At 33.4% G+C, this 26026-nt stretch overlaps 1 protein-coding gene across 1 annotated transcript in view; it reads right to left on the reverse strand.

Annotated features, from left to right (window-relative positions):
• Nucleotides 1-22033, reverse strand: part of LOC148311150 (uncharacterized) — a 34055-nt gene extending 12022 nt beyond the window's left edge. The window contains exons 1-4 of the mRNA XM_088257109.1: nt 21996-22033; nt 20600-21210; nt 5378-5586; nt 4124-4231 (exon numbers count right to left, since the gene is read on the reverse strand). Of these exons, the coding sequence (XP_088113235.1) occupies nt 4124-4231; nt 5378-5586; nt 20600-21210; nt 21996-22033 (966 nt within the window). The remainder of the gene's footprint in view (nt 1-4123; nt 4232-5377; nt 5587-20599; nt 21211-21995) is intronic.
• Nucleotides 22034-26026: the final 3993 nt, after the last annotated feature.

Raw genomic sequence — 26026 nt, forward strand, 5'->3', positions numbered from 1 at the left:
GTAAGTGCGTATGATTTCTTTGGGAACAAATAAATCTAAGTACAACTTATGTACAATATTTTCGGTGTGTCCAAATCTTTATATACAAATCTGGATTTGTCCACAAAGAAGTTATTAATATTGACATCTCGACATAGATGAAGAAGAATACAGACGTCTAGATACTGACAGGGTCCTAATAAAACTTAAGTCAGTCGTAGATGGTACCAAGATCTCACATATGAAATAAGGTGTCAATCAAAATTACGGATATATTAAAAATTCCAACATTTGATTAATGTATTTGTCAATCATGCGTGGAATGGTGAATGTTGCACGTGAATAAAGTGATCACTTAATCCTATGACAGGTGATATCGACAGACTTAGTCGTATTTCGTAAACCTTGTGAATACCCGGACTTCCATATTCTTCTTCATCTATTTTATAATAAGATGTAAAAATGTAAAAATAACTCCTATGTGGAGAAACTCAGATTTGTGAACAAGGATATCGACGCATCTAAAAGGTTGTGACTAAAAATAAAACTTTATTTTCCGGTCTGTATATGGACCAAATATCAAAATGCATTGAAACCGTTCAATGAGAGAGATTTCATCAGGTTTTTTGATATTATAAAAATGTTACAACTGAATTATCAAACAGCTGACAATTGCATGTCATATTTCATTTTCTAAACTAAAGCTTATTTGAAAGTTATCTAGTTGTAGGTTGTGGCAATTACTTCGTGAAATGCAATTCAACAACTTATCTTCCCTTTTGTCTAAAATATTATTAAAAATGTAGAAAGAAATATATATTTGGTAATTCAAAATAGTGCAAGTAATATAAATAAAACAAACTACATAAAGAAGCGTAGGAATATTTTTTTGGTATACATTTTGAAATGTATACCAAATGTATACATTTGTATACATTTGGTATACATTTTGTTGACAAAACAAGCATTGCAACAATAATAATATTTTGGTTGTCCTTATTTTAGTGAGGTGGCAACATTAAAATACTTCTCGTGTTTAAGAACAATCAAGAAGCCACTTTTTAATTAGTTTTTTTTAGTGAAATTATTTTTTTATCATTTCTAATTTTATATAAAGTGGTGCAACATTATACATTTTGGGTGCTGGTAGGTGACTTCTCTGGCCGAATATTCAACACCAAGTGTCCTATCCATATGTTGAGATGCCAAAATGTAAGTAGAGGCGTATTTGTGATGTATTATAAAAACATATTTTTTAAGAGATTTTATTTGTGATGTATTGTAATAAAAAAAAATTGAGAGATTTTATTTGTGATGTATTGTAAACAGACATATTATATCTTGTATCTGCAGTGCAGCGCAGCAGCAAGAGAGATGCAACGATCCTTTGCGCGTGGCGTGTATTATTTATGGTATATTTAGAGTCGGCGGAGGCTGAGCGCAGAGGCTTCCCGCCGGGAACAATATCGATGATGCGCGAACTAGTAACGAGATTTGGTACGCAGGGTCGGCTCCTGATTCAATTAGGAGCTCATTTTCCCCCACAGCTGCCGACTGACGACTCATCCACATACACACTCACACACACACACACACACACACACACACACACACACTGCCAAACGTGCGGACTGAAATACAGACCCTCTGTCGTTTGAAAATGCCAGATTGCTGCAAATCTAGAAACTAAAGTGTGTACTGTACTGTACTGTACCTACGTAGGTACATAATCTACTATAAGTGAGTCGAGTTGTGGTCTCTAGTTAGTCTTTCGGACTGAGAGTCAGAAATTCTATATTCTAATTCTAGTATTCTAAGCCCTGTCTATATCTGTCAAAACATGATTCATACCATTTTCTTTTTAAATCTTAAGTCTATGAAAAATAGAAATATTAATTAAATATATCTACGTATTTAGTCTATATACATAAATTTTTAAAACGTTTGCCGGTCACGCATATACGCGTGATCCCGCCCGTCACCTGATTGCCGATCACGCGTTGCCGCGTGATAAATATTTACATTATGTTAAACCTACTTTGATAATATTAAAACTAAAGACACATTAAACAAAGTTATATAAGCACAGTTAAAAATATAAGCAAGTTTAAAGAAAAATGATAATTTGGCCATCTCCTATAATTCAACTTTTCAGGTCGGCAATCAACGTGTTAAAAATGTTAATTTTCGCTTGAACGAAATCTTAAACGTCCTAAAGCTATCCACCGACTGCTTTGAATTTTTGACACAACGGTGCATTCGAATACGCTCATGTTTTTTGTATAAATCACAGGTTTGTATTAGAAAACAAATTTTAACCTCAATGGCAGCGCCATCTGTTGGTCGTAATAGCAACATACGCAATACTGAACATTGCTCACAAAAATATCGTTGAACTAATCTTTCAGCAGATAATAATACTTTTAAAAAAATCTTCTGCCTTTAAATTCTTACAATAGAGAAAAATATTATTTATGAAATAATTCACTTTTATAAAATATAATAATAAATTAGATGTTTTTTATACGCTTTCAAAGAATACGAAAATCAAAAACAAATCCATGCTCCATGATCATACGTTTCGTAGGGTTTTTTTTACTAAAATTATTTTTAAAAAGTATTTAAAATTAATGTAATAAGAGGCTGTATGTAGGTAGTATCCTTTAAAAGTTACGCAAAAAGTAGGTACCTACATATACTTTCACATGGCAAGCTTTTTATTTTAAAAATTTCCGTAGGTAGGTACCTAGAATCCAACTACCGACTACTTTGCATAATGGTGGCCATTAGACAAAACAACGGGAAAATCAAAATGGCGGCGGCATTCGAAAACAGAATTGCATTTGCCAACCGCTTCTCGCGCGTTTCCATTTTCTGCGCACTTCACCCATATGTCGTGCAGCACAAAGTATAGAGAAAGGTACCTACCTATCTACCCACCCGCCTGTGTAGGTACTTATAATAGACAAGATGCAGTGTCTTCCATTTCGCGACAAGATGGAGTTTCGTTTTGAATTTCAAATTGATTTAGACGTGCTTTGGGTATTCATTCAAGGGCTGTTGGCATATATTTGTCCGATCAAAGAGGGTAAGTGATTTGCTTATAAATGCGTGCAGTTGGGAGGTCGATAAGTATGTGCAATTGTATTTATTTATTTAATTGTTCGCATATCGCTCACTCCTTTCAAGAACGTCATAAATGAAAAAACTTGATTTTTCAGGAGAACGTTTTTAAAGTTTAAAAATATAATACAATGTATTAAAAATAAATATCAAGCCACTTATTGACCTTTTTACTGTACAACAGATCTTTTTAGGTAAAACCTGAATTTTTTTCTCCATTTGAAAAATATTTATCATATTTTTAAGAAAATAATAAAACAATACGTTTTCTTCAAACTGCAAAAACAACACTTTCTGCCCTGTAGCGGGAAAATATTAAGTTTAAAATATGCCGCTTTTGCTGGGATATAGTATATTTTCTGGGCATTCCGAAAACATGCACAACTGAAAATTGTCAATTTTTGATTTATGACATTCTTGAAAGGAGTGCGCGATATGTTCTCGTATTACGAATTCGTAAATTTATATTTACCTGTCGTAGTTTTATTAGCTTAGATAAACCTGAGCCCAAAACCGATATTTTTATTTCCACTTTTAATTCTTTTTAAGAAATTTGGACTGTTATAAATTTTAACATTAGATTCAACATCTAATGAAGAAAATATAAACATAATAGAAAGATCTGTTGTGAAAGTAGACCTCACATACAAATAAAAGAGTTTCTGCTCAGTAAAAAAGCGCCTTCATCTCACCAATAGATGTCTCTAGTGAAATTTGGTGATTCAAGTACAATGTTTCGAAATCGAATCATACATATATCATAGAACTTAACAAATAATTTGAGTAGTGTGGTTGTCAATCATAAGTAGAATTGGTGAATGTTACACGTGTGTTAAGTGATCACTTCAACCAACCTATGACGGTCGTAAGCCCCGTAAATGCCCAGACTTCTATATTCTTCTTCATCTATGTTGGGATGCCAATAAAATAATATAATAAAGGAGCATTGTGTAATTTATCAACCGAGTTAAAATAAGCCATAAACTAAAATAAATAAACAATTTTCTTCAATTTAACTTACCTGTATTCTCGCTTCATTTAATTTAGTTGTTCTCGCTAATTCTTCCCTGCAATAAATGTCTGGGTAATGTGATTTGGCGAAGGCCGCTTCTAATTCAGCTAATTGTTCCTGCAGGAAAATATCATTTCAATTGATTAGTGCACTTGGTTTAGGAGAAAATAATTAACCTTTCCAGGAGTACAAAAATTGATGTCCTGTTGAAATGAAAAAAAAAATCTTCATTAAATCGATGTATTATGAAGATAGAAATTATGTTAAAACAATTTAACAAAAAAACACCTATTCGAAATATTTTTCAATTATAACAAAATTACACACAAATATCCACAGATGTCATTGCTATACAAGTTACATCATACTAACTGACAGATGGATTACGACGTTCATTAACGTCGATACTCCTTGAAAGAAAATTTGCACTGACGTTCATTTACGTCCATATACCCGGACAGGTTACAATATAAAGTGGCAACACTGTTACTAGGCAATGTAACAAATAATTGACATAAATAAACTTAATCTTACGATTATTTCTGTTGATATTATTATGGTATTTACGTAATACAATATAAGAATAAAGGTATTTTATATTTATTTATTACTAAAAACAAGTTTTTTTGTGAATGTCTCACTAAGCACAACTCATTATGAGATATTAGTTTATAATATTTGAAAAAATGTATAATATGGCCACAATATTTTTAGTGTGTCCAAATCTTTGTTCACAATTTCTGAGTTTGTCTCCTGCGCTTCAGGTACCAGATCAGGGTAATATAAAATAAATATTAGAGTGAAAATGATTTTAGTAGTATAATATCTACTCTACTTTCTTTATTTTCTTTGTATTTATGAAAACTCAAAATATCAATAATTTATATACGTTAAACCCTTAACGGGCTAAACGTATATATTCTGCTATCAACGTTTCGGCCACCCTTGCACATACCATGTTCAAGGTACACATTTTTGTACCCTATTGGCTATAAAACAATTAAAAATAATCACCGTACGCATTTGAAATACGTCTATATTTTATTACTATTTTCCCAAATTACTTTGGAGATTTTCAACGTTTTGACTACCGTTGCACGTACCATCGTCTAAGTACAAATTTTTGTACCCAATTGGATACAAAGCCTTTAAAATGATTAGTGTACCTACTCATTTAAAATACGCCTATTTTTTTCTTCCTTAATCACCTCGGAGTTTTTCAAAATAAAAATCTTTTGTTAACGAATAAACATATATGTTTACCTGCGTAAAGGTAGTCCTGTGTCTCCTTCTCGCGGGCGTCGGGCACGAGGCCGTGGTGGGCGTGTGCGCGTGCGCGGCGTGCGGTGCGTGCGCGGCGTGCGGGGCGCCCAGCGCTCCGGCCGCCGGGCTCAGCGCGCCGCCGCCACCGTGCCCCTGCCCCGGCTCGGGCTTCAGCTTCTTGAAGGCGCCCTCGGCTGCCAACAGAAACACTGCCGGGTCAGTTGTTATCACATCCGCCGGGCGAGCCAACCCAGAGAGGCAAACGGCATTCAAATGTGTCTATCTATATGCATAACATCTGTGGTGAAATGGAAGAGGGGCACTAGTCTGTTGTGTATACCACAGACTTGTGCCCCTCTTCATTGTCACCACAGATATAAACGTTGACCAGAGATCTATGATGCATAGTGGCTGCATGGTGGCTGTAGTTTTTTTTGTATTATCTCTGATCCATCACTTTCACGAATGACTCGGTATGGAGGAACAAACACATGAGAATAGAAAGTAAAATGAAATTATACAAAACATGTGTTCGACCAATAGCCACTTATAGGATCGAGACAAGAGATACTTCCAGAACAAAATCTCGACTTCGAACCTCCGAGATGAAGACTCCGATCCATAACCGGAAACACATTGCGAGACCGAGTAAGAAATACTGACATCCGGAGCATGTGTAAGACGGAGGATATCGTGAGGTGGGGACGACAACGAAGGCGATACTAGAAGGAACATATAAACAGAATGTCAGAAGACAGACTTCCACGTATCGCCCTCCAAGGCAACCCTGAAGGACGCAGACCCCCAGGCAGACCTCCGAAAAGATGAAAACACAGCTGGGAGTCAACATCCCAAGAGCGTCATGCGGAGGCACAAACAGATCCCTAGGATCTACAAAAAGAAGAAGAAGAAGAAAATGGGAATTTTGATCTAATTCGATTTTGATCTAGCATTAAGAGGAAATGCTTTTTGAGGAGGCTAAACCAAAGATTACAAATAATAATTAACACTGGCAGTAACCCCCGAAAGTCTCCTATTTATATAGTTATAGGCAGAAAAACAGTGCCTATCCTAAAATATCCGCGTGACATATAAAAACGCAAACAGTACCTACTTACCTTACTAAGTAGTACCAGCTTACCTTACTACCTACCTCTACTGCCTACCCTTATTAATTATCTGTGCACGCCACTGCATATGTGTATATTTATTTAAGACACCAATTATAAAATTATAAGCTGAAGTCGTTATAAGATCTAGGTAGAGCAAATAGTAAAATAATTCAAGTGTAAACTGCATTTAATGGCACACAATGTAACAACACACGACATCTCCTTCGCCCGACTTGGTTTCTCACTCGTAAAGCTTATTGAATTCATTACCGCTTATTAATGCAGTTAGTTAGTCCAACCCAATTACAATTACTGGCACAGTGGCGACCGACGATCGGCGCGTCGCGGCGGCCAGGTGACTCGCCGCTGTGTCTTGGTTTGCGTCTTCATCTTGTGACCCACAAGTGCCCTACCTGCACGCTCGTATAGTCACTAACCATTAGCTAAGTGTGGTAACCTAATTTCCTACATAATATTTTCAAACACTCTCTGCCTCGGCTGAGGTGCATCGTTGTTTTATTTTTTATGACAATATTGTATTGATGCATCTATTAAATCTCTTATCTACGAAAACTATACTGTATTGATGCTTCTACTCAATGTTTTGCTTATGAAAACTGTTATTTTCAAGAGATTTCATACTGTAAAGACAAAATGTGTTTTTGCTTCTAATTTTTCATCAAAGTAATGGAACATATTACATTTATGTTTTGTACTTGCATTTCTTGGTGGAACTGCATTTTATAAAATTAAACCACATCTATATATTTTTCTATATTATTATATGTATTATATATTATTATAGGTTATATTTATTCAATATTACCCTGGACTTGTATCTGAAGCGGAGGGCTGATCACCTTTCCTTCATGCGTAAATGATCAAGATAACACTGCGTTTATATGACGCAGTGCCCTATGCACCATTGGGGTGCGGATAAGGGTTTTTTTTATTTTTTTCTACTTTTACTTTATTTGACTAGTCTGGTTTAGTAAAATAAACCTAAGAAATACAATAAAGTTTTTATTTTATTATCTTAAACATGTAAAAGTGTCTTGTTTTATTGTTTTTCATAAAAACAATAAAACAAGATACTTTTTCAATTCAGTTTGTATTTCAAAAAATATCACTCTACGAATATCATACGAGTCAGAATAAGACGAGTAAGAAAGATCTGTGTATTTATAATACAACAAAAATACACAATTTATTAAATATCTAAATTTTAAGATACGAGGTTGAGTCAGGACGGCATTAATACATATGTATTAAAAATATAACTTACTAACTAACTCACCATCACACCCCTTACCACAGGGGTAGGCAGAGAAAATAGAATATTCTTTCTCTGCTCTTTCCTCATTATTTGCTCCTATTACCGATCAGATCCTTCTTTTTTATTGACATAAATAGTACATTTATTTAAAGAACAATAATTATAAACATATTAAAATATTTTTTTGCAGAGCCCCACCTTGTGTGTCTTGTCGGTATTGCCTCGTAAATTGTTTTATCGTTCTTTCCTGTGTGTCCAATGTCCAAGTCATCTCAACACACCTTTTAAAAAAAAAAACTTATCGATAATGCTTATTCTTAACCTTACATTCTTTCTTATTCTACCATTCGAACTTCTATCATATATCGTTTTGCCGCAAATTCATCTGAGAGATAGCATTTTGGCTGTTCAGTCCGGTTTCATCTTTCTTTTCCCAACTCCACGCTTCACTTTCATGCATTAGGGTGGATAACAGGATTCCACGACAACTTAGTACCCATTTTTAATAATAGGCCACTTAGTTCTACAAAAAAATATGAATTTAAATATCTGTATACATGTAAAGTAAGATCAAAAATACTGCTCATTCAAAGATATATTTATTATTATAAAAACCTGATTCTAGATAAATAAACTGAATTGGACGGTGAAGTATAAGCAAATGCGCGAAAATTAAGTATTTTAAATCTAGGTAAAAATATATTTATTATTATAAATACCTGATTCTAGATAAATTAGCTGTAATCAAACGATTAAGTATAAGCAAATGCGCTAAAAGTAAGTATTTTAAATCGAGGTAAAAATGTCATTACCGCGTCGTTAAAAAGCTCCATTCACAGGACGAAAGCTTTATTTAAGGATTGCCACAAGCTTTCTCAATCCTTACAAACGTAATTGGGATGTCTTCTAGTCATTACATGGAGACAAAGGGACAGAGCGCTCGGTGAGCGCTGCAGACTGAAAACTGCACTTTGTGAAGTGGCATACAGTAATTACGTTTTTTCTTCTAATGAAGTAATTGAATTTTTCACTTGAATCCGCGTAAATTAAGCTCTGATCCTTTTTCGTCCTCTTTTTCACAGTTTCCTTTACAATCATGTGAATTGTTACGCCCATTAGCCACTTTTCCCCTTTACTTTTTTAATTCTTCGGCCTTGAACACATTACAGGTATTACCTTTTTATTAATCATATTTTAACATCGATACAGAAGTATATAGATGATGTCTAGTGATTTATAGCGTCAACGACCTGACGTAGGATCGTTAAAAGATATTAATAAAATTATCTTGATATAAATAACTGATCAAAATGCAGAATTAGCAAATTTAGACACTAAAAATATTGTAAATATTTTTCAGTTTTAATTATGCATAAAAATATATATTTTTTAAATCTATCAATCTAATTAAAGCACTGAGTTGAATCAATATCAAGTTCTACGACATTACAATAATAATAACATCTATTTTATTTTATTTTGGATTAAAATTAATAACTTTGTATTTTGTAATTTCTTCAACATTTTTATTTTTTGTGACCGTGTTGACAATCGTGTATTAAGTAGATGTAAAGATCCTTTCTTATAAAGGAACGTGTAAAAATTATATGATGTTATAAAAAAACACATCGTATGACAATTTTTAAATTCCCATTAATAATAATAAATAAATATTGCCATTAAATAATAAATATTGCCATTATTTCCATAGCATAAGCTATGGAAATAATGGCAATATTATTAAAGATTATTTTGTTTTTAAGTTTGTGCCATTGATGTTTTTTTTTCAAATTTATAAATGTTGTAAATATAATATAATATTTTAACACAAGTTGAGGGAAGTAAAAATGTTAAATAAAAGTCTAGAATATCTCCAAAATAAATGCTAGGGCCCATTATTATCATAATAATTTTTTTTCTTAAAAAAATAAAACTGTCGAATATTTGGCTTAGTTTTAATTTATACTCGTAAACCAATTTTTTTTTTACATTGATATAAAAAACAATTATAAAATCAGTAATGACTGAATAAATTAGCTAAAATAACCTGAAAGAATAATTGAAATCTTTACCATATACAAATAAAGTTTGAAATAAAACCTAATAACAGGAATTTTCAATAATAACCAATGCAGAGTTAATCTTTCCGTTTAGGTATGTCAAAAGTCTGCTCACTCAATCTCTTTATCATTTTTAATGAACGCGAAGCACAGTCGGTTTGTATTTTTGGGACCCTTTTAATTATGAACACGTGAAATACACGTGAGCCTGATATTCGTAAACGGTAACATGACTCTTCTTATGTCGAGGGAGCATTTTCAGAAAATTCGTTTTCATAAACGGTTCGCAGGCTCCGAAATTCGCATGCAAACGGCATAAATGAGTATTATGTCTTTGATGCTTAAATTCCGCCATTAAAACTTGTCGCAGTCATTACAGTTTTTAAATAAAGTATTCCCTTTCATGAGGTTTCTGCACTCAGCTGCCTTTGATGTCCCGGAAGAGGAAAATGAAAAAAGCTCCGCGTCTACTCGGGGCAAGATAGAGCTTTATCAAACGTTTCGTTAGGGCAATTTTGCTGTTCCGAAAACGGAATACACCCCATCGTGCTTTGTAAATATTTTGGTTCGGTTTAATGCTAAACTTAGCTTGAACATAACCGACGTACGTAAACCGTTTGAAATGTGAAAAATTAACGTGATTTTTAGATTACAAAGCTCTAAAACAGTCACTTAGGTGTAAATTACACATAAATGATTTATTATTGTTATTATTATTTTTTAATCCCTTACCGCACCCCAATGGTGCATAGGGCACTGCTTCATATAAACGCAGTGTTATCTCGATCGATTACACATGAAGGAAAGGTAATCAGCCCTCCACTTCAGGTACCAGTCCAGTGTAATATTGAATAAATATTAGAGTGAAAAAATCACTTATATTTATTAAACCCCCTGGGAATCGAACCCGGGACCTCCAGAACGGTAGGCGAGCATGCTGACCATTACACTACGGAGGCGGACAGATAAATGATATGTAATAATAATAATTATTATTATACATATGTAGTTAGTAAACCTATCTAAGGCGTTGTACGAGGATAGCAATGTATACATTTTTTTGTAATAAAAATGTTTACATTAGGGTAAGGGTTTAAATTTAAAATCTATATATATGTAATTTACATATACATACATAATAAATTAATTTTATTACGTTTACGTATTATTTTATTATTTTTGGCGTTATTGTCAGATTTTAGGAAATGCTTACGGTGTCATTGATTCGCTTAATTTATTTCTCCATGATGCACTCACACCTGTACTGTAATTGTTATATTTGGGTTTTCGATCAATATGAAGATTGCACAAATTCAGGTGCCGGAGACCAGATCCGTTATAAATATTTTTATGTTGCCATATGATACTCATGTGAAAGATATACGTGAATACTGTAAAACCAATATAATATATTTAAATACACTTCCACCGTACCAAATCATAAATACAATTAATTTTCTTATGTACGTTGCTCAAACACAGTTTCACATTTTGACTCCTTATCGCAAAACGCCAATCTAAAACAAAATTTTAACGAATTTTGAAAATAAATTCAAAATGTATTTAACACTGGGTATAGCAAACATTCATATACCGTAGAACGGGGCAACTTAAACTTTGATGTGTTACTTGAGCCCAGTACAAAAAATATTTAGATCTGTAATTTGGTCTACAATAATGAACGTATCGACATGATTCATTGTTTCCCTGACAAATTGTAACGATACGTTCATTATTGTAGACCAAATACAGATTTAATTTTTTTTTGTACTGGGCTCAAGTAACACCTCAAAGTTCAAGTAGCCCCGTTCTACGGTAATTTATATAATTGTTATTTTCTTTATATATACATGTATAAAGAAAAATATTAAAGTTAAAAAAATTATCGTTACCATAAATTAAATCTTATTTTCACTTTCTATCTCACATTGCAAAATTGAAATTAATTATATTTGATTCCCTGATATGGACTAAGCAATCGAGTAAATGACTAAACAATATTTTAAAAATCATATTACATTGAATAAAAATGGTATAAGTATTTACATTTTTAAATTAATGCTTCCGTAAAATAAATATATATGTTTTTTTTAAATTTGGTTATAGCAGGTTGCAAACCTGCAACACTTAATTATGAATACGATATCGAAGCTCAGCTATCAAGAGCATCAAATCACTTACAAAGGGGTTGTAATCCCTTATTAAACAGAATCATATATTATTATTTCTCGTGGAATAATATAGATTTGGATCTACCAAACAAAATCCTGGCTCAAAATACAGCGAGTATATTGAAATAGGGTAATATTCGACCAGCGAAAGAGAGACAGGGTGGAAAAGAGAGCAAGGGGATTCTAGTTACATGAATATTATTTGTAGATAGGTACCTACCCAAATTGGGGCTCGGCGCTGAATTCAGATGTTGTCATCCGTCATTCCGAAAATTGAAAAAAAGTTCAAATAAAAAGGTACAATCGATCGACTTGTAGAACTCCATTACTTTTTTTTTAGCTTTGAATTCCTGGGTAGCATTGACCAAAAAATGTTTTCTTGTTTGGCCATTTTAACTCGCTTATAATTTATGCGGCGTACTAATTGTAAACATTTAAGTAACTTTGAAATATATATAATACTGAACATTGAACAGTGGTAACAATGAACTAATCAAAATATTTCTGAAGGCCATTTTACCTCCATGATATTTTGTGCAAAATATCATTAAGTTTATAAAAATTTAACAAAAAATGTTTTTCACCAATCTTATTGTTTTTAGATTTTTTATGTACTCTTTTTCAAGGAGTAGATAAGTTGGTTACAGCGTCTAGCTTCCTCACTGGAGGTCACAAATCGTTTCCCTGGTAGATCATAATAAATATATATATTTTTTCACTTGAATTAATATTTTATATTACTTTGGACTTTAAACGTCAGACTGATCACCTTGCCTCCATAAAATCAACGATCAGCTTAACACTTCATCAATTTGATACAGAGCTCTATGCACCATTAGGTGCGGATAAGAGTCAGTGGTAGTAGTAGGTATGTAGGTAGCTAGATTTTCAACTTTAAAAAAATTAACGTTTAGGTCGAAGAAATATTCTGTAGAGTTCATACAGATTCAAAGACCAATATAAATTACCAATATTTTACTTTATTTATAAGGCGTTTAATTTGTAGAACTCCATTACTTTTATTTTAAATATTAAACGACAGTAGTTTGATAATGCCCTTGCAAGGCGAAACAATTGTCACGATTTTGTATTTTTATGTTATAGTAGACAGGTGCCGTGGCATAATTGTGTAGGTGCTCTACTGCGAAACTGGGGTCGCGGGTTTGATTCCCGCCAAGTCGAAATAGATTAAAAAAAGATTTATTTTCAATTGGTTTGGGTGTTTGTGATGTATTTTTCACATAACTTTACTTATCCTTACCTACCTGCAGGCAAGCCTCTAAAAGTACGGGCTTTGCGGATTATTCCTTTAAAAAGTTTTATTAAAAATATTTATATTTTTTCTTAATGACTTTTTTTTTAAACACAGTTTTTAACGCTCGTCTTTTATAAGAAAGATTAATGAAAACCCCTGTTCCATCGAACCCCTAACACTTGTCACCATTAAGGCGCTATTACCATTCCGCGACATATGGGCCACGCGGGGTCCCTGCAGACCCCAGGCAGAAATAAGCGGATATTACACATGTATTATAATTGTCCACAAATAAGGACACACTTCATTTATTTTATTGTCCTCTTTACAGAGCCCAGCGTGATAGGGAGGAGGACATCACTCAACTTCACAGGTGTCATATAAAATAAAATATTTTATTTAAACACTAAAAAAGGAGGTTTTTTTATCAGTGATATAATTTTAAAATAATTTAAAATTACTCAATGCTAAAAAAATTTGGGTATAAATACTACGTTTATTGTGATACTAGATTAACTGATACTCGTTGTAGCTATGGCTCAGTCTGGTTAAATAGAAAAGAAAGAAAATAGATAGCTTTCGTTTCTAGTGTGTTTTATATTATAATGCTCTGAAGCAATAAATATATTGGAAATCTATTCATTCGATTCGTTCAACAGATGGCGCTGCCATCACGATGAAAAAAATTAGTTACAAAAATATGTTTTTACTTGTCATATGTGTTCATCAAATCGCGCAAATATTCAATGCAATGTTTGGTCAAAATTTTAAAGAAATCGGTAAATAATTTTGGTAGATTTAAGGTTTTGATCAAATAAATGTTTGCATTTACATATTTATTAAGTAAGGTGGTTCGTAAGTTATTTTCTAAAATTGCAGTAGTATCTTTTACTATTAGGCCCTTCACGTGCGTTTTCCATATCCTTAAAAATACAATTTATTTGAATGAAAAAAATCTTCAGTAGCGTCCGAAATTACGATATTTTAAAACACAAATAATTATGTTCGCCTTAATCACTCTGTGGTTACGAATTCAGAGCTTTGATATAAATTCTCCGTACATCTTCCCCCAACTGTTATACAGGAGTCTCGTCTAAAATGAATAATGTATAAGGTGTGTTGTGACAAAGAAATTTATTTTTCGCCTTTTCGCAGACAGAGTAAAATTTTAAAAGTAACAGACGATCAGATACTTTTATTCCGTCTTTTGGAAAATTTTGCTATCCACGAGATAAATGATGATTACCAAATATTAATTATGTTTAAGGCATTTTTTATATAAGGAAAGTATAATTTAATTATAAATTAAAGAATAAAGGCAAAGGGCATAAAGATAGATATTTATGCCCTTATGCCTCTTCAATTTTTGTTATCTGCGTACCTTCTTTCGAACATTCTGTTTCCAATTTGAATTTTTCTTTCCCAAAAATTAGACATATCCACACTAAATGATAAATTGTATCATATCGCTCACTCCTTTCAACAACGTCATGTGTCCAAAATCGTGAATTTTCAGTTGTGCATGTTTTCGGAATACCCAGAAAATGTACTATATCCCAGCAAAAGCGGCATATTTTTAACTCAATATTTACCCGCTACAGGGCAGAAAGTATTGTTTTTGGATTTTGAAGAAAAGTTGTTGTTTAATTATTTTTTTAAATATACTAAATATTTTTCAAATGGAGAAAAAACATTCAGGTTTTACCTAAAAAGATCTGTTACACAGTAAAAAGTTCACTAAGTGGCTTGATATTTATTTTTAATACATTTTATTATATTTTTAAACTTTAAAAACGATCTCCTGAAAATTCTTTTTTTTATATATGACGTTGTTGAAAGGAGTGAGCGATATGACGAGACGAATAAGACAAATAAATGAAATATGTGACAAAACTTGATAGATATAAGCTATTTAATCCATTGTATATATTGTATTGTTTTAGGGATCAACCATATTCATTTATTATAATTTTTATGATATGTAAAATGAATATGCTAAAAATCCTTGTACATCAAATGCAGGGAAATTTTTCTTAGGCAACTAATAAATATTATAAGAATTCACACATTCGTGGAAGCCTGGGTGTAACTGACATCAATAGTAAGGTAGAGGAGAGGCAATTGAGATGGTATGGGCACATGGGACAAAGAGAACCTGATATTAGTTATTATTCAACTTGATAAATATTGTAAACCAGGCGATCGCCACAGATCTTCCTTGAAAGACATCTAGAGAAAGACCAGAAAATTCATGGATGCTACAGAAAGACAACATGTTTCGAAGCCATGGGCTAGGTGACGTTGTATATGATAGAAGGACCTACAACCTGAGGATGATGAGAGCTGACCCTGAGTGAAAGACGATGGATTAACGAAGAAGAACTATTTTTTTTAATTGTTAAATTGTAATTAAGTTATAATTTACATTTGAAGCACAAACTTTGTGATTTTCCATTTTATAATTAAAATGTAACTTTGTTTTAAAATCACTATAAATATTTTATTATAACTTAATTATAATGTCTACCGGTTTCGAAGCAAACCACTTCTTTATCAAGACTGATTAATACGGCCATGATAAAGAAGCGATTAGCTTCGAAACCGGTAGACATTATAATTAAGTTATAATGAAATATTTATAGTGATTTTAAAACAAAGTTACATTTTAATTATATATGTAATAAAGTTGTTAAAATCAAGTAAAACATACTTAAATTCTCATTTCCACTTGACACTGCGCATATTGAATTTTAATCATTCTTCTGTCTAGATTGAATTGTAATTGGAGTCCAAGTACCCTTTACAACAGTAAGGGTAGTATGGTCCGGCGCCCTCGTGTATTAAGTATTAAGTATGTGAATCCACTGGGGTTACTCTCGCACCGGTGCAATACAACAATGGACCCCCGAAGTGCGATCAGGGGGGCTTTTGACACTCAATCGCATTTTTTGTGGACGGCTTTCGGGATTAAGAACGCAAAATGTCACTTTTGGCATTAACCGATTTTAACAATGTGTCCAAATAAAATATGTTGGAATAAATTTGTGAATTTTGCGATTAGGTACCAAAAAAAATAAACTTTTTTTACTTGGTTTTTACCAGTAGTAGTAATGTTTTGAAAATGCTGCGATTAAAAAAACAGTGACATTTTTTTACTAGTTTTTTTCAATTAGTTTTTTCTCAATTTTCTTGATTCTGGGATTAACAGAGCAATGACACATTTTTACTGGATATTTTTTTTGCGGTAGTAGGAAGTTTTTGTAAATTCTGCAACCAACATAACAATGCCACATTTTTACTAGAGATTTATCAGTAGGAGTAATATTTTGTAAATTCTACGATTAATAAAATAACAACATATTTTTGCTACTTTCTTACTAACAGTAGTAACATTCTGCAAATAATAAGACAACAACATGTTTTTACTAGATTTTTACTAGCAGCAGTAACATTTTGTAAATTCTGCGATTAACAAAACAATGATGACATCTTTACTAGATTTGCACTTAAAATTGACTGAACTATAATGCTGATTTTTATATGTAAATTATCAATTAGACTTTTGTATAAAAACTATCGCTTCATCTTACGTTTAGTCACCTATGATATATATTTTCTTAATAACATAAGTTTCAGGGTATAAGGCATATGCATTATAACGTAAAACTGCTATATAATGATAGGACAATGAGTTTTGAATGTATGTAGGTATGTTTAACAGAGACATAGAAGAGCAAAGGCATCTATCTCGCTACAGAACCTACACTACCCCTACATAGGAAGGACAGTACCTAATCAGTCCGTGAATATAGCACTGTATATAGTACTGATGTTTGTTCATAGATTAACATCCGCAGGTTTCAGGATATCCATTATTAATAATTTATAAGTTACTGATAGTTATCTTTGACCCTTACAGATATTTCTCATCACACGGCGTATGATTTTGAAAAAAATGTACAAAAGGATAATGTACTGTAAGGAATGTATGCACTATCAGCTGTCCCACACATCCCAACCGTCCGGTGGTCAGTTTGTGTCCGTGTTCCGGTCAATCGGAGGGCTTATTAACGGCTAATCCACCCTACTTATACGTATTAAGTAACTTCAATACGGATATAATCACATACGCGTGTCTGTGGGTGACAACCGACGGTACTGTATTATAGTGTAACAGATTATCATTGTGTAGAGAAGGGAGTCCTAAGTGCTTTCAGGGCATACAAATAGTTCCGTACTGACAAAACCGTTTACCCCTTTTGTCGTAATCCGTGCCAAGGTGTGGTTACCTCGACCTTCCGCATCAAAATGTATCATGTCATTGTTAGTACAAAGAGAGATTTTTGCACTTTTTTAAAGAAATATTCGTGTGATGATCAGAGCGCTCAGCTACTGTAACTAACTAACCTTGTAACAAAGTAACTAATCAAAATATTATGTATTGTTTGTTTTATGAAATAAATTATTTACACATATATGTAATGGTTAGCATGTTTAGCTACCGTGCTGGTGGAGCTGCCGGGTTCGATTCCCAGGGGGCGGGTCAAATTATTATAAGTGATTTTTACACTCTAATATTTATTCAATATTACCCTGGACTGGTACCTAAGGCGGTAGGCTGATAACCCTTCCTTCTTTAACCTACAATCATGATAACAATGCATTTCTATGATTTAGTGATTGTTTTCAAATCACCCTAAATATTTTATTATAACTTAATTATAACGTTTACCGGTTTCGAAGTTAACTGTTTTTTTTTAAAGATTGAATAATACTAACCAATAGGAAAGGTTGTAAGGATAAGGAAAGATTATAATTTATAATTGAAGCAATAACTTTGTGATTTTCCACTGGTCAGTCTTGAAAAAGAAGCGGCTTACTTTGAAACCGGTAGACATTATAATTAAGTTATAATATAATATTTATAGTGATTTTGAAACAAAGTTACATTTTGATTATAAAAGAGAAAGATATTTTGTTTATTATTTCGGCATTAACTTTGTGATAAGACATGATAACATTGTAAAATAAAAACACTTGTTTTTTAACAATTGAGTTTATTTTATTGTGACAGTAAAACAATAAAATAAACTCAAGTGGTAAAAAAGAAGTGTTATTCTTTTACAAAGACATTATTTAAGAATTAAAAAAAATATATTCTCAAAACTGAATTGATTCCATTAACTGAATATTGATAAACAATATTGAATTAATCAATTAATTTGGCAGCAATATTATAATTTAAATTTAATTTACATTAAAATACACCACTTCGAATTAGTGGTATGTTACCAAGTCAACTAATTTTTAAATAAATAATATTAATTTTAAGTAAATGATAAAATATGGAGGACTTATTACGAACCTCAAACACTAACCCTCATTTATATTACATTAGTTAAATGTTTATTTCACACTAGTTTTGTAATAAAGAATTCCGGACCTTCATACATATGGAATGAAGGCAAAATGGATTCAGGGAATCCAATTTTAATGTGGGTTTGTAAAGATTAGCCTAAATATATGCAGGTCGGTCGGCCTCGTATCTAACGGTATACAAAATGGACTGAAAGAGAGCGTTAATTACACGCAATTCAGCTATAAGGGAAAATTATAATAAATGCACATCGGCTTGTAATATACAGTGAGATTTTACGCGTTTAGTATTTTGGGTGTAAATCAAGAATGTGGAAAATCTTTTCACCTGATTACCTGATACGAGTATTATTTTCTATTATTACTATTATTTCTCTGAATTTTAATTACTTTTTGTGTGTTCCAAGTTTACTTTTGTTTTATTTCACACAATTTTTTATCTCAATATTTTCTTACTACAACATCACTTTTAATCAAGTCCACATTGTTAGATATTTAATTTATTTTAGTTATATTTTTATTTTAATACGTCTTTGGTTTATTTGCTTTTGGTTGAAGGTATCTACTATTTACTTTGCATATATTTGTTTACTGCAAATCCATTTAATTATTGTTTTATTTGCCCCTTTCTATTTTTTAATTTTATTTTAACTCATATCCGCACCCAGTGGTGCATAGAGTACTTATAGTATCAACGCAGTGTTATCTTGATCGTTTATTGTATAAAGGCAAAAAGATCAGTCTTGCGCTTCGTGCACAAGTCCAGGGTGATGAATATGAATGTGGAAATCACTTTTTTATTAATATAGCAAAAGAGAAATAATAATGCAGGTAATCTTAACAAAACGAAATAAAAACAAAGTCTTGCGAAATAGTAAAAATCAGACTGGAAATGTAGAAAAATCAGGGTACTATAACAAATAATAAAAGGTATAATAAAAGGCTTAAAAATCTGGAATTGGGAGAAAAGTACGATTGTAACATATATATATATATATATGTATATATATATATATATATATATATATATATATATATATATATATATATATATATATATATATATATATATATATATATATATATATATATATATATATATATATATATATATATATATATATATATATATATATATATATATATATATATATATATACATATATATATATATTTATTTATTTATTTCATCGTACACATCCTTTTCAATTTTTAATAACGTGTAAAAAAATTGACTGTTGTATTTACGCGTAATAATTGTTATTTTAAATCGCCATTGATAATAATTTCAGTCAATTTTGAGTTTCTACTATCGACGGAATATGAAATAATTTTGGCGTCGGCATTTGAAATTCTATTTCAGGTTTCTACTAACTACTTACTTTTTACCAAGACAATAAAATGGAGAGGGAATAATGCTTTGTATATTATTCCCCGTATACTGACCCTTATCGGCACCCAATGGTGTATAGGGCACTGCATCAAATGGATGCAAAGTTAATTTGATCGTTTATTATATGAAGGTCTTACGCTTTTTAAGTTCCTGATTAACTCATATTAGATTATCACTCGTGTTCTCAACACAGATTAAAATAAAACACTTTTTTAGCTAGGAGAAATGAAAATTCGCTCATTGATGTATAAATAAATCATACATAATAAGAAGGTAACCAATAAATGCAACTTCCATCTATCAAATGTCCTAAGCTAGATTCCACTAATAGTTATATAAACAGAGTTAAAACACTTATATTTATTTTTATTCTCTGGGAATTGAATCAGGAATTTTCAGTATGGTAGGCAAATATGCCAAATAGGGGACAGTTAAAAATAATCAAATATTTCTAGCCGTATTTCATAGAAATCTGAAAGTCCCGATAAGACTCGAAAAACACAGGAAAAATTTCAAAATTAAATCAGAAGGTAAATAAATAGTTTAAAAATGCATAAAAAAATTAAACATTTGGGGCACCTGTCTGGTCGTTGAGCGGCCTGGAGGAAGGGGGTGTGTGCGCGGGGGTGTCCGCGTGGGCGGCCAGCCCTCCGTACAAGCCGAAGTCCTCCGCGCTGGACGAGCTCGCGTTGCTGCACTTGCGGCCGCCCTTGTCCAGCGACCCCAGCAGCCGGCCCTCCTGCAGGAACTTGTCCTGCCCGGCCAGCGAGGACAGGAACTTGCTCTCCTGCTGCCCCAGCGACATGAACTTGCTCTCCTGCGCCTGCTGCAGGTGCGAGTTGTGGTGCAGGTGGTGCTCGTCTATCAGGCCGGACACGCCCAGCAGCCCGCCGACCAGGTTGGGCCGCAGCTCGTCCATGATCTTGGAGTTCTGGCCGCAGCCGTTGGCGCTGAAGTTCAGCTGCCGGCTGAAGATGGCCGGGAAGATGTTGAACTGCTGCGGGTCGCCCAGGGGCGGCAGCTGGTCCGGGCCCCCCGCGCCGCCTGCGCCCCCGCCGCCGCCGCCCCCCAGGCACGCCACTCCCTTGAACTCCAACGCGGGGCCGGACACACCCCTCGGCCCGCCGGACAGGTGAGAGTACAGCTTGACAACCACCGCCTCTACCCGCTCATCTTCAGCGCGAACCGAGCTGTTCGAGACCGCTGGACCCTTCCTTTACTCCTCCTTGGCAGTATCCTGATCTTGCAAACCGTTGAGAAGTCTCCAGATAAATATACTGGACTGTTCGAGTGCTGCCTACACTTGTTTACTTTCCTTGGCAGAATCTAGATCTTGAAAACCGTTGAAATGCGTACCGAGAAGTCTCCGGATAAACTTACTGCACTCGCTTTTAAACTATTCGCGAAAACTATAATCCTTACCAAATGAAAAATGGTTCTAACCAACAGTAGGTTGACGACCCTTTGTTTACTTCTCCGGGGCAGAATCCAGATCTTGCAAACCGTTGAGATTTATACCGACAAGTCTCCGGACAAAAATATTACACTCTTTAAATATACTTTCAGCTTTAAATGGTTCAAACCGTCAGTAGAGAAGTATAAAAAAATCTGTCTTTTTTACAAGAATTTTCATCCAAACACAAATTATAGCATTGCACACTTTTTAAAATTATTAACTATTATTATGTACGAAGAAAATGTCTTACATTTATTACTTCATCTAACAAAGGTTTATTTCACTTTTTTCCAATGAAAATTTGTTAAAAATTATATCAACAATAATAAACAATATCGTCATTTATTTAAGTTTCATAACGGGATATTTAACATATAACTTTTAGTGTTCATCGAATTAAGATTGCGGTATTATTACAGTATGTAGAATCGCGACATTACACACGGATCTTGACTCAATTTGACACATCGTCGGGATGTCACCGAAATATTGTTCGAGTGGATGGTAAGGTACTGTCACAGACACAACACGTCACTGTCGGCCGCTGTGACCCACATCGAGTAATCCCGATTCGATTATGAAATTGTATCGCGACATCGGGACGATCAAGTTAGGAGTGCAGGCCGAAGGAGGCGCAGCCGCCAAGCGAGACGATAAAGTGACAGGTGCTACCGGACCACGCGTCCTCCGCGACTCGAATTAATGTAATCTAAGCGATCTTTCGACGTTGCAGTTGACATCGGGATATCCCGAACGCAAAGTGACTAACAACATTAAATTGTTCTCATATATGTCGTGCGGAGTGGGCCGCCCCTCGGCCAGACAGAGAGGACGAACCGCGCGGCTTCCGAGCGAGCGAGACGGCGAGCCGCATCCCCCGCGCTAGACAAGGCAGCACGACCTCCCACCCCACCCGCTGCCACGTACATGTCTTTTATGCAAACATAAACACATTTATCTATTTGAGAAGGCCTTACGCCATCTCCCGTTAGCGAGAAGAGCTCGGATATAAGGGATGCCGGTTTTATTTGTGCGCGTAAACACTACTCCGCGGGCTAATCCTCCCTGAGCGGAAAATATCAGCGAACGTTTTCAATATTCGACATGCGAAAATTTTCCGTCCTGTTCTTTTGTTCGAAGTAAAAGCCTACTCTCTCTTTTAGTACGTCGGGGGTGTGTTCGGGTCTCTCTAAAACACGAGTCGGTTAGGCGCGTGTGACGGGAGATGTGTATGTGGGGGAGGAAAATAACCAATAGCGAGTGGCGTATCTGGAGTGTGCGTTCTGATTGGCTGTGACGCGGAGCGGGCGGGGAGGGCGCGGGGGAGGAGAGGGGCAACATGGTGGAAATGACGGAACAACGTGCTAGGGAAAGCAGAAAATTCGTCCTAGACTTTCTGTTGCATGTTGTTTTTCAGAACCATTTTAAACAAGTACGTGCATATGTATGTACACGTGTGTACGTATCTACACGTTGTAAGGGTTTTGTGACGAGAAAACGAAGAAACAAAGAATGTACATACATGCACCTACTTGCTCTTCAAAAAATCATTACTTCAGTCAAATAAAATAAATAATGTATCGAGGGCTTATTAGCAGAAGGCATTAAGTCATGCAGGATTTGAAGTTTTATTTTAAACTTTATTAAACATTTATTCTAGGCATTATTATATACTTACTACCGCTTTATTTGAATGAAATTATTACTCATCAATTGTAAAACATGTGCTTTTTTGTACACAATTACCCAAAAGAAAATTTTTGGAATGTAAAGAATGTTAATTAAAATGTAACATTGTTTTAAGATCACTATAAATTTATAGTGATTTTAAAACAAAGTTACATTTTAATTATAAAATGGAAAATCACAAAGTTAGTGCTTTAAATACAAATTATATGTGTTATAGGTACACACATTCATGATAATACCTAAAAGTATATTCTTTACAATCGTAAAGAATATAGGTGCTTTTGGATGCATGTATTCATCATAATACCCAAAATTACATTTTTCACGAAAGATAAATATGTAAGAATTCTTAGAATAAACTTTTCCATTTTATCTTAAAACATATTTGTTGTATGACTTAATTCATTCTGCTAGTACCTATGACCTTGCTGCTAGTATCTACAATATATGAATGAATAAATGTTACAAGACATAAGATAGCTAAATTTAAGAACAGTGTCCGTCGATGGTTGCTTCTCGTTGGAAGGGACAAGGTAGAAAGTGAATTAATTAAAGTCCAGGTGTATTATTTTATTGTTAAACCTTCATACTGTAAATTGTAATTGTATCTCTTGTATGTAATGTATAAAATCTAATAAAAAAATGTATTTACATGTCAACACAGGCAATGCCTAAAGAGCCGTAATACATATCGTAAAAAATGTATGTTTGTATGAAATAAATAAATAAAATAATTTTTGTATTTTACTTAGATTCTATAACATATAGATCAGTGATTGCCACACGGTGGCTCGCGTAGGATATAAGATTTGCTTAGTAAATTTTATTATTGAATCCCGAAAATAAATTAAATATATAATTTATATTTGTAGCACTAATTTTGTGATTTTCCATTTTATAATTAAATTGTAACATTGTTTCAAAATCACTGTAAATATTTTATTATAACTTAATTATAATGTATACCAAATTACTTTTATAGCAGAGTGGTATTGGTATAAAAGTAATTTGTATAATATATGAATAAATACATTTTGACATCTCAACACAGCTGAAGAAGAGTATATCTCATTAGATTTTCAGTCTTTGAAATATAAATAACGATATAAATTTTGCGATTTTGCCATGAAATTGCATCTAAAAATGGGCTGAAACGGACATCGATGCTAAATATAGCCATTTCCCGCATATAATTTTTCTAACGCTAGAAAAACAAATTGTAATGATGTCAAGAATGCTATCCGTCGTAATTTTTATTTTATTTACCGAATTATTTTTCAATCAAATAAATATGGATTAACCCGCAAAGCCTCTACTTTTAGAGGCTTGTCTGCAGGTTGGATAGTAAAGATAGGGAAGGTAAATGTGAAAAATACATCACAACCATCCAGACATAATGATTTTCCGAAACCGGTATTCACGAGTAAGTGTTTATAAAAGTGGTATTACACAAAATAAACAATAGATGATAAGGAAAGTGTTTTAATTATAGGTGTATTTGATTCCCTCATATGGACTTAGTAATCGGCTAAATGACTAAAATATATTTTAAAAATCATATTTCATTGTGGACTCGGGAAAAGCTCTGTATTCATGATCCACAGAGGTATGACGGGGTGTCTCTGGTGCTCGGGGGGAGGCTGAGGGTGGTTCTATGGAGGTGGGAGGTCAGTTATGCCCCTGGCAGTATAGCCTGATTGTCATTCATCCCCCCGCCCAATGCGTCTACCCTGCAGCGCTCAATGGGGCCTATTATCATTCGTTACGTCTTTGATATTCTGATACGATGATAGGTACAAGAGTTAGTTTCGTTGTGGACCCCGTAGACCCTGTATCTGAGGTCCAGGGTTCAATCTAATCAAGGACAGGTCCCTTGGCGTAGTTGGTTCACGGTCGACTGCAAAATTGGCATCGCGGGTTCAATTCGTTTATTCCATACTCACGAGTATATTCCTTAAATTTTAATTAATATGATTTTGTTTTTTTTTCATACATATTTTAGTGTGTCCAAAACTTGTTCACAAACCTGGATCATCTCTTTTTGTAAGTTATTTTGTACATTTTTGACATCTCAAAATATTTTTTTTGGTATCGCTGTTTTTCTCTTTATTTACCTTTTCATCCTTTATTTTCTAAGATTCAGTGAAAACTAATCGACCGTTATTCGAAAAAAAACAACCTGATACTCACACGAAGCAATCAAAGGAAAAGTTGATGGCTTATTTAAAATGAACAACAACAAAAACTTTATGATATAATCAAGTCATACAATTACAATATTTAGTTTTCTTCTATTTCTCAATAGGTAGGTTCCTCTTCGCATTATTACCTTCAATAGTATTATCTACACTTATATCACATTCACTTTAACAATTTATAAATAAAATTAATTGATAAATACAAACTTTGTTTTTAATCACATTATTTTTCTAGCTATTTTTCCAAGTGGTTTCGCTAAATACCCTGTCATCTTAAGGGATGGATAGATATCAACCATCCATCTTTAACGAATACAAGGTGTTTGTCAAACGGATATCAATCCCTAAAGAAGTCAAGGTATTTGTCAAAACCGGTTGGAAAAATAGTACCAGCAATAATGTTGTTAAAAACAATGTTTCTGTTTTATAATTTTAAAAAAATGTTTCACAAAGTATCAGTAAAATACACGTTTTTTTGATAGAATTTAAAAACTCTTTTTACTTTTAGTCACATAAATATAATGCAACGTTATCATGATTCAATTCGGTTTTAAATACGAATGTAAAAAAAACTCTTATTTTCCAAAGGAATACGAGAACTATGTATGTTATGTATGGTGAAGGGTGTGCAATATCCAATATGCAAATTATAATAGTCATGTC

The sequence above is a fragment of the Brachycentrus maculatus genome, unplaced genomic scaffold (genome assembly GCF_059751285.1).
Source record: "Brachycentrus maculatus isolate JH-2025_06_01 unplaced genomic scaffold, ASM5975128v1 h1tg000071l, whole genome shotgun sequence".
Taxonomy (NCBI): Eukaryota; Metazoa; Arthropoda; class Insecta; order Trichoptera; family Brachycentridae; genus Brachycentrus; species Brachycentrus maculatus.